Below are 12,455 nucleotides of genomic sequence, written 5' to 3'. Positions count from 1 at the left end.
GTGACAAAATCGAGAATATTTTGAGTTCTAATCTAAAAGCTTAAATTTGATGTCAAAAGATGCCTGAATCAATGGCCGCCAACTTTTATCTTCGCTCAAATTTATTTTGAATCTTCCGAAATCGAAAAATTTGGACTATTTTCCTAGGAAGGGAAAAAATTGTCCCATAATATTCCTAGAAAACTGTAGGACGGAAAAACTATAAGTTTTTTTTAGATAAAAAGCGTCTAAGTTTAAAAAATCGGCATTTTATGTGAAGTCAGGCAAGACCATTAAAACAGATTAGAATTCTAACCCTGGCGTCAGGACAGTTCCAACATACTAAAATACGCAATAAAAAAATATAACAATAATATATTTACCTGGAGACTCCGTATAAGACTATCGAAATTAATTAATCAAAACCCCCCATCTAAATTTTAAAAAAACCTTAACCCTTTTGAAAATTTGCTCTCTTTAATTGTCGGATCAGTCTGCGGCGGCGGCGGCGGCGGCGTTTGAACAGGCGTAACTGTTTTCAGAGGCTATTTTCAGCTGTAGCAGCACTTTGGGAAAGGCGTTTTGTTTCAGACCGTATTGTGCCGACGCTCATTGTTATCAGACCTGTCTGCCAGCAGACCACAAAAGGAAGAGCAGACTGCAATTTCGAGGAGCAAAGCAAGTCCGAATTACGCTGCACTCACGCGGATACGGATCGAAACAATTTTCTTTCTTTCTCTCTCTCTCTCTCGCATCGCAAACGGCAAATCGCAAACTAAACCGCGTCGTGGCCTTCTCTGTTCTGAGCTCCAGCCTAAAGTTTTTTCTTTCTCAATGAGCGCTAACAATAGAATAATTCATCAACGCGCTCCTACATTGTTCTGCGGATGATTTAAATTAAAGTTATGCATTGCCATTTCCTTAATTGTCACTCTGATTAAATTAAACCGAAGGCGAGCACTGCCCACGGAAGGCTTTCGACAAATGATTATCAAATGAAGCAATCAGAAATGGACTGAAAAAAATAATTCTAATTCCTTGCCTGTAGAACTTCGGAGGCCAAAAAATTAAGAAAATTTTGCATTATTGGATTTTGATTTAATTTAGCAACAGTTTCTCAATAGAGATGTTTCCTTCAACTGGGTTTTGGTGGAAATTATACTAGATTTTTTGATGTCTGTGAAACCGAAATGTTCGGCGTTGAAACAGCCCAAATCGGCTGCCGAATAGGGGGGCGTAACCGAGAGGGAATACAACATGGCGGTGCGGACACGGCAGGCAAGAGTGCACTGCTCGCCTCTCATAGGCAGGGTTCGCAAAAAACCCGCATTTTTCCAGAAAACCCCTCTGCATTGCAAAAAACTGTTGCGGGTTTTTCTGCAATTTTGCGCATTTTTTCCGAAACACATGCATTCTTATGGAAAATAACGAATTCTTATAATGGATGCAAATTTCAAAATCACCAAAATCAGTAATTGAGCCACTGGTTCCACCAAGGGACTAAAAATTTTAATTTCTCAACGTAATTTTCCGAAATTTCAGACTCTTTTGGAGCGAAAATTAACTATTTTCGAGTAAAATGCGGAAAAAAGGGGAAAAACCAAAACTGGTGGGTTTTTCCAGTCGGTTTTTTGCGCAAAAAAACAGTGGTGCATTTTTTCGCATTGCAAAATGGGCGAACCCTGCTCATAGGGGGCGTGGTGCGCCGCCATATTGTATTCCCTCTCGGTTACGCCCCCGTATTTGGGTTGTTTCAAGGCCGAGAATTTCAGTTTCACGCAGCAGCCAAAAAATATAGTATTTTTAATACCAAAATCCTCGGTGCCAGAAGTCGAAGGAAACATCCCTATAAAATCAGGACCAAGAACAGTTAAATTTAAAACTTTTCCAAATTTATCGAATTTTTTCCATGAGTTTGAGCGAAATATTTGGGAAATATTGGGAAATAAATCGTAGATTTTACAGTAGGCTTGATTAGCCTGCCGATTTTTCATAAAATTTTAAATAAATATTCGTTTTTTCCTCATTTTTAGATAGTATTTCAAGTAAAGGTAAAAAACATCTTCGCAAATTTTCTCTTAAAAGCTTTATTCTAAAAAACCCAACCCTTTTTTTGTTTATCGTGTTCATGCGGATTAAAGACGCGGCCGTAGAACACCAACCACCGCAAGTGTGAGTCATTGATACTTTTGTGTGCGGTGCCGGTGACTCTCGCGGCTAGATTTTATCCCTTCCGCCCTGTCGATCTTCTTCTCTACCTGACTACTGGCGCAGGGTCACTCACCTTTGGCGTCTTGTTGCAGTTCCCGGCGCGCAGCCTCCGGCAGCAGGAGGCCCCCGCCGCCCCCGACCGCTGCGAGCCGGCCGGCAGGGACCTGCTGGGCCGCCTCCTCCAAATCGAGCCGCAGAAACGCCTCCGTTCCTTGCTCACCCTGCAGGGCATCGCCTTCTACAAGGACTTCAGCTTTGCCGACGTTCGCGCCAGAAAGGTACACGATATAAAATTTTTTTCTTTGAAATGTTTTTTTTTTATGAAATTGTGTTAAATATTTAGTTAAGACTGTTCTACTTTTTTAAATGTATATTTGCTCAAAATGATGAAAATTAGAATTTTCGGCACTATCACAGTAAAAAATTGGAATTTTTCGAATGATTTCAGAAAGTTTAAAATATCTACTGCGATTCTGCAGTGAAATAAAATGATTTTATTTTTATTTTCTCTCACCTTCGTGTTTAATATTCCGAGAAATCACGTCCACATTTTAAAATTGGCGTGGGTTACACCCTCTTCCAGTTGTCGCTGTTCAAATAAGGATTCTTCCGAAATCAAATATTGCAAATTTTGTACTAGCTTGTGGAAATCTATTATTAATTTATCGATTTTTTAATTTTAAGACAAACGTTTTTTAGTGTACAAAGAAATAATAGGTTGACTGAATTAAATTTTAGAAAAATGAAAAAAACTTAAATTTTTACTTTTTTGGGTTTTCAAAAAATGTTTACACGCCCAAACCTCAGGTTCTAAAGGTCAGATTTTCAAAAACCGCACACCGTTAGACTGGCCTAAATCTCCCCTAGACAGCCAAAGTAATTTAAGGGTGCCAACCCTTCAACCCCCTTTTTACACCCTAAAAAACGTAAAATTTAACAATTTTCTGTTGATTGCACCTCATTACGCAAAGGAATTTAATGTTTATCAGCCTGGAACCTCTTCAGATCATCACGAGTCAAGCGGAATGTAATTTTTGTAAATGCGACTCTTGGAACCCGAGTTTTAACTGTCACACTCCTCTTGATCCAAAAGAAAACTCGTTTTTTCACTAAATCACTAGCTTCATTTACTAAAACTTCACACTGTTCGATTTTTCATGACCTCCTCTAGATAACTGAAGGATTCTAAGGGTGTCAACCCCTTAAAGGTCACCCCGTTGAGGAGAAAACAAGCAAAATTATAAAATATTTCATTTTTAGGGTGCCAAAAGGGGCTTGAAGGGTATTTTGACACTTCGGCTATCTAGGAAAGGTCGAGATTAGTCTAGTGGTGTGTGGTTTTTGAAAATCTAACTTTTAGAAGCTTGCAAACATTTTTCAAACTCTCCCAAAAATAGCAAAATATAAAAAATTATTGTGTAAAAAAATTTTTATATTGTTAATTGGTTTTGAATAAATGATTTTCTGAAAAAAAGGAATTTTTTAACAATTTTCATCAGGAAAATTCAGAAACATATTATTTTGTATTTCTCAAACAAATTCGCACGTTTAAAAGCATCTTTCTGAGAGAGTGAGCGTTCCTTTAATTGTCTGCTCGAACTGGCCGCGGTGTCGGCGTGAGATAAATTTTGAGGTGATGCAAGTGGCCCGCATAATTCATTAATTTAAATTGCCAAACCGCCGTTGTTAGCATTGCACGCTGGCTGAAAATGCGACGTCCACTTTGAAATGCAGACGCGCATTTTGCAATTTGCCGGAACGGACCTTGAGTCTTTGGTTTTTAGCACCGATTTAAATTCATCGTGGCGCGATTGCGGCTTTGTGCTCAGCGGCTCGAGAGTTATTGCGCGCTCGTTAGAAACACACAAACTCATATGTTAGTTCTTTCCCTGTTGGAGCTGCACGCAATTAACGCTAATTGGGCCTCGCGAGTGGACAGCACATCCAAGACCAGATTCCTAAAATAAATTCACAATAAACATTTCCCCGGCTATCCGCCTCGGCAGAGTGGATTCCCGCCATTCCGAGTTCACAATCATGTAATTTAATTTATTTTTCAGGTAAATCTGAATTTCTCTGGCGGTAAATTTAATTTTATCCGGCAATTTAATCAATTTAAATCACAAACTGGCTCCCCATCGTTTGATTCCGTCTTATTTAATTATTTTAAAATAAATTTTTCTATTTCCCGCAGTCGTCGCCGAAGCAAATGCTGCACGAGCTGGACATATCGCTGGCCAAGTCCATCAAGGAGGGGCTCTACGACCTCATTCACCATCCGGAAATGTTCCATCTTGACGGATTCGACTGAAGATTTATTATTAATATTATTTACTCTGTGTCAAATAGTTGATTTAGACATTCGCTGCTGTGATCGTTCCGTTTTGTCTCTATTAGAACGCGTCCGTCCGTTGCCGGGTAACTTAATCAATGTGCATTTACGTCGTTAGAGCCAAAGATTAGCACAAAAGTAAATAATGTTATATTGTGAGTGCAATCCACTTAAAAGATATTTATTGACAATAGACGCTAATACTCTCGATTGTTTGTTCCTATTTTTAGCTGCTTTTTCGATCTGCGTGATGCCTAAAAATAGGTGTAAAAATAAAGTCAATAATAAATATGTATATAATATACGGACCTCACTTGATATGGTGTTTTATTTTTTTATTCGTAGTTTAGTAGCAAGTTTTAGGCAATTTAAGAGCACGCAAGCCGTGCAGGTTGCATAATTTAGCTAACAAGAAATGAAAAAACAAAACTTAGAAGATTTGACAAAAAAAACTTCAAAATTGTATTTAAAATAGAGTTTTTAGCGCCCTGAAGGCTTTCGAATGGTCAAATTATGAAAACTCTTCACTTGGCCGTTCTAATGGTGTACAAATCTTACAGTTTGAACCAATACAGAGCCCGTCAGGCGTCGTTTAAGTGGCCACAAATCGGAATTAAACGATATGGATCGCTCGAGGGCTACCCTGACGCCAGGGTTTAGTTTCTGACCTCTTCTGATGGTCTTGTTTGACCTCAGGAGTGACCCCAATGATATTCCGAGGGAACAAAATCAACTGATTGAGCAATTTTGATTCACTATTTTTTTTAACTTTCGAATCTTTGCATCTCAAAAACAAAAGTTTGAACATACCGAAAAAATTCTAATTTTTTAGAAAAAATAAATTATAGTTGCGGGCCATTTAATCAAGTATCTTTATCAGGGTTCCGAAAAACCCGGGTTTTTAAAATTTTGCCCGACCCACCTGGGTTTTATTTGGGGGTAATATGGGTTTCTTTTGGGTTTTTTTGGGGTTTTCAGGGTTTTTTCAAATTTGCTATTCACTGCATTTTTTCAAGAAACGAAGAAATTTAATCCTCATGGCCCGGGACTTGCCAATTTTTCAATGTGCAAAAATGCAGCACTTCCTTTTCATCGTTAAAAAAACAGCCAAAAAACATTTTTTTTTATTTTCCATCATTTTTTTATTTTTGATACTAAAAATATTGGAGCCTTGGGTAAAATAGTGGGTTTTATTGGGTTTTTAGCCTGGTTAAACCCGATAAAACCCGGGTGGGGAAAATTCAGAACCCTGATCTTTTTTTACTACAATTTAATTAAATTCGAGATAATCTCAACTTTGTAAGCTCCGCGTGGCTGCTTTTTCCCAGATTTCACCTTGAATTATTTGACAAATTAGAATGAAAAATAGCTACTGTTAAAATGAAATTTGCGAAGAACAAATTTTTATTTAATAAAGTTCGCAGGGAAAAAATCCTATCTTCGAGATGCTACTGATTAACGCCTGCAAGTTACGTAAGTTTGCAACCCGCTTGGCATTTGACACACGCATGGTTGCATAATTATATTATTTCAGGGTTCATGCAGTTTTGTTAAACATATTTGCCGTGCAAAAAACCACCCATTTCACCCCGTTTACTTCACCCCTTGATAAATTTTCCCGCCAAAATCATTCAAAAACGTCAACATTGTCTTATTGGCTGGAGGAAAAAGGGGAGTGATTCGATCTTTGGCGTTCAAATTGAGTCGCAATGCCTTGTTCACCGCCGAAACTGAAAAATTTATGTGTCACATTTCTGAGCGCCAGCCATGATTTGAAAGACGCAAATGGCAAGCTGGTCATACCCGACTTTCTGGTCCTCCGTGAGTAATTTCCCTCTGACAATCGCAGAACCTGCCTCATTAATGGTGTTAATCAGCTCTTTCTGTCCGAGAACTGTTCTTCGACTTGTACAAAGAGGACCGGTGTTTGATCTCGTACAACCTGGCCATGAGACTGGTGGGGCGGGACACCCGCCACCTGAACATGAAAGGAGTCGAGCCGTTCAACGCGGAAGACTTTGCGCTCGACTTGCGCCACAAAGGGGTGCACCAGCTGCGCACTTTGGTGCTGCCTCCGTGGAGGGAATGGGTGCAGGCGGGACACACAATTCAGCCCTGTCAGTTGGTGCCGAACGAGAGCCTCGTCACTCTGTTCATGAGACAACTTCACTGTGGAACTCACGACATGGCAACGTTTGCTTTCAAATTTCCAAACCTCAGGTGCACAACTGATTATTTTCTATTTTTATTTAAAAACGTTTCGGATTCGGAATAATTTTATAGGGAAGGTCGGCAAGTTGATAAAATTTGATATTTTTGCTCTAGCCAATTTGTTTAAAAATTTACTTAAATTTTAAACAGCCTAAATAAATAGCCCAATTTTTTTAAAATACTTTGCAGTGATAAAAAGCGGTTATTTTAAATTTTAACCAGTTTCTTGCAGACAATGTTTGCACCTCACAGTCCGTTTTCAATAATTTTCAAATTATTTGCTCATGACCTCGACTTGGAAAATTGTCAGAGAATTATTTGGAGCAATTGAGGCAATTTAAAAAGAATAAATCTGCAGTAGAGGAAAAATATTGACCACTCTGACCGCAAATTCAAGATTTTCCCAGGGGAAAATGGGAAAATTCACTTCTTCCATTTCTTGCGCAAGAAATTGGTAAAATAAAAACTAGTGGGGAAAAAATCCGGGTGGTTAGCAAAATTTATAGAAATCCGACCTCAGAATAAAATGAATTTCAGGGAGGTGACAGTCGCAGTTACAGGCGATTGCAGCTTCGAGTGTCTCTCAAAATTGGAGCAGCTGAAGGAATTCCACTTCTACTACGGCCCCGACTCGCACGCAGACGAGAGTGATCAAAAGATTGCGGACAAACTGCTCTACAGACTGCTGCGTTCCGTTCCGAATTTGACCAGAGCGGGAAAAGTGAGCAACGCACTTCCTGGCATTCGGGTCGTGGTGGACGATATGTCAGGGGGGCTGCAGCTGTGCAGGGTTGCACCCTTAAATTTGACTCATGTTACCCTGGACACTGCGACTATAGCAAATTTGGAGCTGAAACTGATGCTTCCGAGACTGAGCCACCTGGAGATGGTGGTCAGCGCGACGAGCCACGTTCAAAACTATTTGAATTTTCCGTGTTTGAGGTTTTTGCAAATTTGGCCTGTGATCGACTCCGTTCCCATGGACAAATTTCACGATGCTTTGGTGTCTAGGTATGAGTCGCAGGCGGAAATTATTATTGGTGATGATGATCGAGTCCAACTTTGTTCTTGGGACATTTAAATTTATATAAATTAAATATGAATGTATCAAAATAAGTTAACTTTAATGAAAGTGTGGAAAAGTGAAATACATTTACTGAGATTTACATATATTTACAGACTGATGATGAAAGTGAATATTTTTTTACATTCTCGGTTAAAAAGAAAACAATTTTTTTCTACTATAAAATGGAGATCAGCGTCAGAAAAAAGGTATAAGCAACGATTACTGAAGTCCGTTGATGGCCAGGTTGGTTTTGTAGCATTCGATGCTGCACAGGGGAACTCCAGTTTTTGAGCACGAATACCGTTTCCTGTTCTGGCACCCTTCAACGCGACACTTCGCGGCAGGTGGTGGCAGTGGTCTGCACAGAGAATTATCATATTATTACATATTTCCGCAGCAAAACAAATCTCATTAAAACATGATATTTTACGATTTTCTCGCACTTTATGGCCCGTACCACGCCTTTAATATTAATTCACTGGGAACCACACCCCAAATGAGAAAACTCCCTCGATATTTCCCGACGTTTCTTTCGCAGTAATTGTATAAAGATCATTTTGAGTGGTGGATTTTCCACTTACGGCAATTGAAAAAATAATTAAACTCACTTTGGCTTTGATTCTTGAATTGGGCATTGCATTCCGAGTGGAAAGCTGATGGTGGTTTCGTTTTCGTTGTTGACCATCAGCAGCAGCGGCTCTTGCGAGAAGTTGCTGCTCTTTTTGGTGACTGGCCTGTTCGCCTTGGACGCCTGTTTCTTCAACAGCCTGTCCATCGTCATTTTCTGCAATTTAAATAATTAATTATTACAAGACTTTGTTTAAGATATTCAATCACGTACCTTATCTTTCTCCCTCTTCTCCTCGGCCTGCTGCTTCCGGCGCTGCAGCTTCAGGGCCCGCTTCTGCATCATTTCCTCGGTGATAACCTTTTCCTTGTAGCCCGAAGGGAGGGCCATCAACGGCAGCTCTTCGCCGGGGAAGTCGCTTTTCTTTTCGAACATGGCCCTCTGTCTCGCTGTCATCAATTTTGGATCCTTTATTTTCTTCAATTCGTCATCCACCTTAAATAAAATCAATTTGAAAAATGGCAAGCAATTTGAATTTCACTTAACATGGCAGATAATGCTCTAAGGAAAATAAACAAGTCTTTTATTATTGTCTAAATCAATTATTTTGATTTTTCAATCAATTAATTTCAAATTTCACTGAGATTGTCAACTCCACTCTCCAAATTTGTTGTTTAGCAAATAAAATCAATTTAAAAACAGTGATCCATGTTTATATGTTGGGCCGAACATTACAGCAGTTTCAGATAAAAATCAACAGTCGGTTTCCCGCATCCCTTACTGTGCCGACAATAAATGAAACACTAATTTGAAGTCGTAGTGTTATGTAGCTCCAAAGAGACTATGTAATTAACCAAAGCAGCCTCATATCAATGCAGGAAAAAGTTGTACGCCGTTGGTGTTCTATGTACATTCTATACTATTAATTTGAAGAAATGGACTAACCTCTTCAAGTTTTCCTGACTCGATGGCATCGAGCCATCGTTCTTCGTCCGAGGAGCTGTCTTTGCCCTTGCCCTTCTTTTTCTTACTTCCAGGCGCCAGCATTTTGGCCGACCCTGGACTGGGAACATTCTGGCTGCCAATTACGCTTGTGGCAAGACTCGGAGACGACTTTTCGCTGCTCTTGCTGGGCGACTTGTTTTTCGCCAAACTGCAGATTTAATTATACAGTGTCATTTCTCTTGTGATTAAAAAATAAACACACACTGGCGAATAAATTGCCGATTAAACATATATTTTCTTTTAGAAATAAATACCTGCTCTCAGCTGCTTCGGCAAGCTTGATTTTCAGTTTCAGCGACGGCTTGGGCGTTCTCTCCGAGGTCCTTGATGGTTCAAACTGGTCCAGCTCGGCTTCCCTCAGCTTAGGAGATGACTTGTGCGCCTTTTCAAAAGACCGTTCCATCTGGGCGCTTGACTCTGCTTCTTTCATTTTCAAAGAGGGCTTTGGAGTTCGTTCAGAGATTCGCACCGGCTCCAGAACGGCCGGAAGCTCTGCCTTCTTTACCGCCGCTTTTTTCACGGGCGCAACCTTCTTAGGCTTTTGGATCTGTACGTCCAGGTCGCTGTCCGATTCTTCTACGGGCCGTGAGTCTCTTTTGTGCTTCTTGTGCTTTGACTTTTTCGACCGCTTCCTCGGAAGAGGCGCTTCCTGAGACTCTTCTTCAATTTCTATGTCCATCCCGACAACATCGACTTCTAAAAAACAGAAAATTGAGATTTTTATTGATTTGTATTTTTAATTCACTCACCAATATGCTCCAGGTCAATCATTGCAGGGTCCAGTCTTCTATTTAGTTAGTAAAAATGATATAGCTGAGACAAAAAAAAAATGCACTTTTAATGTAAATAAAGTAATGAGATCGGTTTTGGCGTTGATCAGTTCTAAAAATCCACACACTCGTCCATTATGTACAACAAGGAAAACCTAAAAACTGTCGGCTCGAGCTACGAATGGAAAGTGTTGCTGCGGTATTGGTTTTCCTGGAACCAGCTGGATTTCTTGGCCAAGTAGTTGATGAAGAGATTGAGGTGCCTTTGCACGGCTTTGAGGTGGCCCGCGCTCGGGAATTTGGTGAGGTAGAGGAATTCTGGCAGCTTGACCATCAGCCTGGCCAGGTGGACGGCGCCGTAGATTTGCGAGTTGGGAGTGGAGTCTTCGCCGTCTTCGTCCACCTCCACGTCCGGGACTAGTTTCCACTCCTGGATCTTGGCCAGCATTTCTTTCCGCCGCCGCACGAATGGAGGAAGGTCGGCAAGCAAGTCCGCCTGGAAAGGAATTTTTGGTTTTAATTCTCAAATTTTTGGTAGACACGTGAAAAAAAGCCATCACAACAGGTGAGTAATCAAAACCTGGCATCAGGGTCAGGGTTCACCAATTTTTCAATGCGCTACTGGTGTTTTTCAAACAAAAAACAGCTGGAAAAACCACCAATTTTAGGTCTTTCCACACTTTTCCAAAATTAAGCCCTAAAATGGTCACTCTTTTTTAATTTGGGCAAAACAATGGTGCATTTTAGCGCATTGCAACATTGGCGAACCCTGACCAAGCATGTCCTGACTGCAGAAATTATCTCGTACCTCAGCTTCGCTCGACTCGCGCTTTGCATCTTCATCAGTCGGTTTGTTGTCAGTTTCGTCGTTGCCGAGGAAGTCATTCCAGCGCTTAGTGAAGCTTTGATCATTCGAGCTGAGAATCTCCAGCAGGTCGTCCTCAGTCTCAGACTTGTCCTCTTCGAGCATGGTGATTTTGTCCAGGAGGCTGGGGCCGTACTCCTCGATCGACTCGACTGGCTCCTGTTTCACGTAGAGCAAACTGGACTTGCTCGCGTTTATCACGTACTGATGCTGCTGCTTCTCTGACGGGTACAGCAGGTGATCGCCAAGAGTGAAGTCGATGTAGTACCGGATGCTGTGCAGCACCTCAAGGCAAATTCTCATGTTTCTGAGGATTTCCTCAAAGTCTTTGTCCTCCTCGAGGTCGGCGCTCGACTCACTGCTAAGCCGCCGCTGCCTCTGCCGTCTTAGTCGTAAGGATTTAGATACGTTGCGCGTTTCTTTGCCTCCACCCAGTTCACGCAGAGTCCGGTGCTCAACTTCCTCAGACTCGTCCTCGCACTGCAAGATTTCCGAAGCGTATTCTCTATAGTAGGTTTCGAGTATGAAGTTGACACACGGGCTGGCTGGAAGATTTACTAGCTTATCACAGGTCACCACCTGAAAAAATATCAATTAAAATTTTGTCAGTCCAATATTAAATCGTTTAAGTACCTGAAGGTGATCAATTTCAAGGTACTTCTTCAGCTCCGGAGGCAGGTCGAGTGGGACCTTCCGGTTTTTATTGATGTTATCGTCCACCTCCCATTCCTCCTCGTCGTCCTCAACCTCGTCAATGAAGGTGCATGTGGTGGGTGAGTCGTTTTCCTCTTCTTCGTCCTCGTCTTCGTCCTCATCTTCGTCGTCGGTCAAAACAACCCTTTCCTCCTCGTCCGGCTCAACGACGTCCTCCTCGTAGTGCATCGGCTCCTCGTAGAGCACGGTGCTGGCTTCGTCCAGCAGATCGCCGCCGTCCACGAGCATCTCGAGCGTGATGCCGTCGATGTAGTCAATGCTCTGCACCGCGTCCATGCTCGCCAAACCAGCCTAAGACGCGACTCTATCCTCACCGAACGCGAACGCCGACATTGATCTCATGGCATCATCATCTTTTCGGCCTGAATTGCTAACAAATCGCCCGGATCTGCACTTTTAGGCTCCCAGCTTTTGGTTTCCAGACAAAAACAAATTAACATTCTGGTAGGGCTGCAAACCTGACAAAGTTCGGCAACCTTACAGCGAGAAGAATTTTAATTTAATTAATACAGAGATTTTACAAACGACTAAGTGTGTGGATTTTGACTGATTGAGTGGAGAAATTATTTAAAAATTACCTGAAATCGCTTCCCCTGCGAAAAATTCACAAGGAGAGAAAAAAGAGCGAAATTCCGGGAAAGAACAGTGCCTGCTGACCACCTCTTTTTGTTTACTGACCGAGGCGCCACCATCACTTTGGTGGGGGATTTCATAACTTGGGAGAAAAATTTACC

At 41.3% G+C, this 12,455-nt stretch overlaps 4 protein-coding genes across 7 annotated transcripts in view; 2 read left to right on the top strand and 2 right to left on the bottom strand.

Moving 5' to 3' along the window:
• Positions 1–4,835, top strand: part of S6KL (S6 Kinase Like) — a 34,891-nt gene extending 30,056 nt beyond the window's left edge. Inside the window, exons 9-10 of the mRNA XM_065491997.1 lie at positions 2,283–2,468; positions 4,385–4,835. Coding sequence (XP_065348069.1) covers positions 2,283–2,468; positions 4,385–4,501 — 303 coding nt within the window. The 3' untranslated portion in view covers positions 4,502–4,835. The remainder of the gene's footprint in view (positions 1–2,282; positions 2,469–4,384) is intronic.
• A 1,374-nt stretch (positions 4,836–6,209) lies between these two features.
• On the top strand, positions 6,210–8,795 carry LOC135941976 (uncharacterized). The gene is made up of 3 exons (XM_065487818.1): positions 6,210–6,343; positions 6,400–6,742; positions 7,271–8,795. The coding sequence occupies exons 1-3, from the start codon at positions 6,232–6,234 to the stop codon at positions 7,812–7,814; spliced, it is 999 nt and encodes a 332-aa protein (XP_065343890.1). The 5' UTR covers positions 6,210–6,231; the 3' UTR covers positions 7,815–8,795.
• Positions 7,839–12,383, bottom strand: LOC135941974 (INO80 complex subunit B). Of its 4 annotated transcripts, none has more exons than XM_065487815.1 (7): positions 12,300–12,383; positions 10,122–10,185; positions 9,627–10,068; positions 9,313–9,520; positions 8,641–8,862; positions 8,408–8,583; positions 7,839–8,157 (listed from the first exon to the last, which is right to left on the bottom strand). In XM_065487815.1, the coding sequence occupies exons 2-7, from the start codon at positions 10,141–10,143 to the stop codon at positions 8,019–8,021; spliced, it is 1,209 nt and encodes a 402-aa protein (XP_065343887.1). In that variant the 5' UTR covers positions 10,144–10,185; positions 12,300–12,383; the 3' UTR covers positions 7,839–8,018. The 4 variants fall into 4 exon arrangements, with proteins under 4 accessions (XP_065343887.1, XP_065343889.1, XP_065343886.1 ...); XM_065487817.1 differs by having other exon boundaries at positions 9,627–10,065; positions 12,300–12,315; XM_065487814.1 differs by lacking the exon at positions 12,300–12,383 and having other exon boundaries at positions 10,122–10,266.
• LOC135941972 (male-specific lethal 3 homolog) lies at positions 10,318–12,262 on the bottom strand. The gene is made up of 3 exons (XM_065487810.1): positions 11,641–12,262; positions 10,951–11,586; positions 10,318–10,638 (listed from the first exon to the last, which is right to left on the bottom strand). The coding sequence occupies exons 1-3, from the start codon at positions 11,995–11,997 to the stop codon at positions 10,318–10,320; spliced, it is 1,314 nt and encodes a 437-aa protein (XP_065343882.1). The 5' UTR covers positions 11,998–12,262.
• Positions 12,384–12,455: the final 72 nt, after the last annotated feature.

This window comes from Cloeon dipterum, chromosome 4, assembly GCF_949628265.1.
Source record: "Cloeon dipterum chromosome 4, ieCloDipt1.1, whole genome shotgun sequence".
NCBI lineage: Eukaryota > Metazoa > Arthropoda > Insecta > Ephemeroptera > Baetidae > Cloeon > Cloeon dipterum.
Note: the sequence above shows the minus strand (reverse complement) of the source record. Positions and strands in the feature narration are given on the sequence as shown.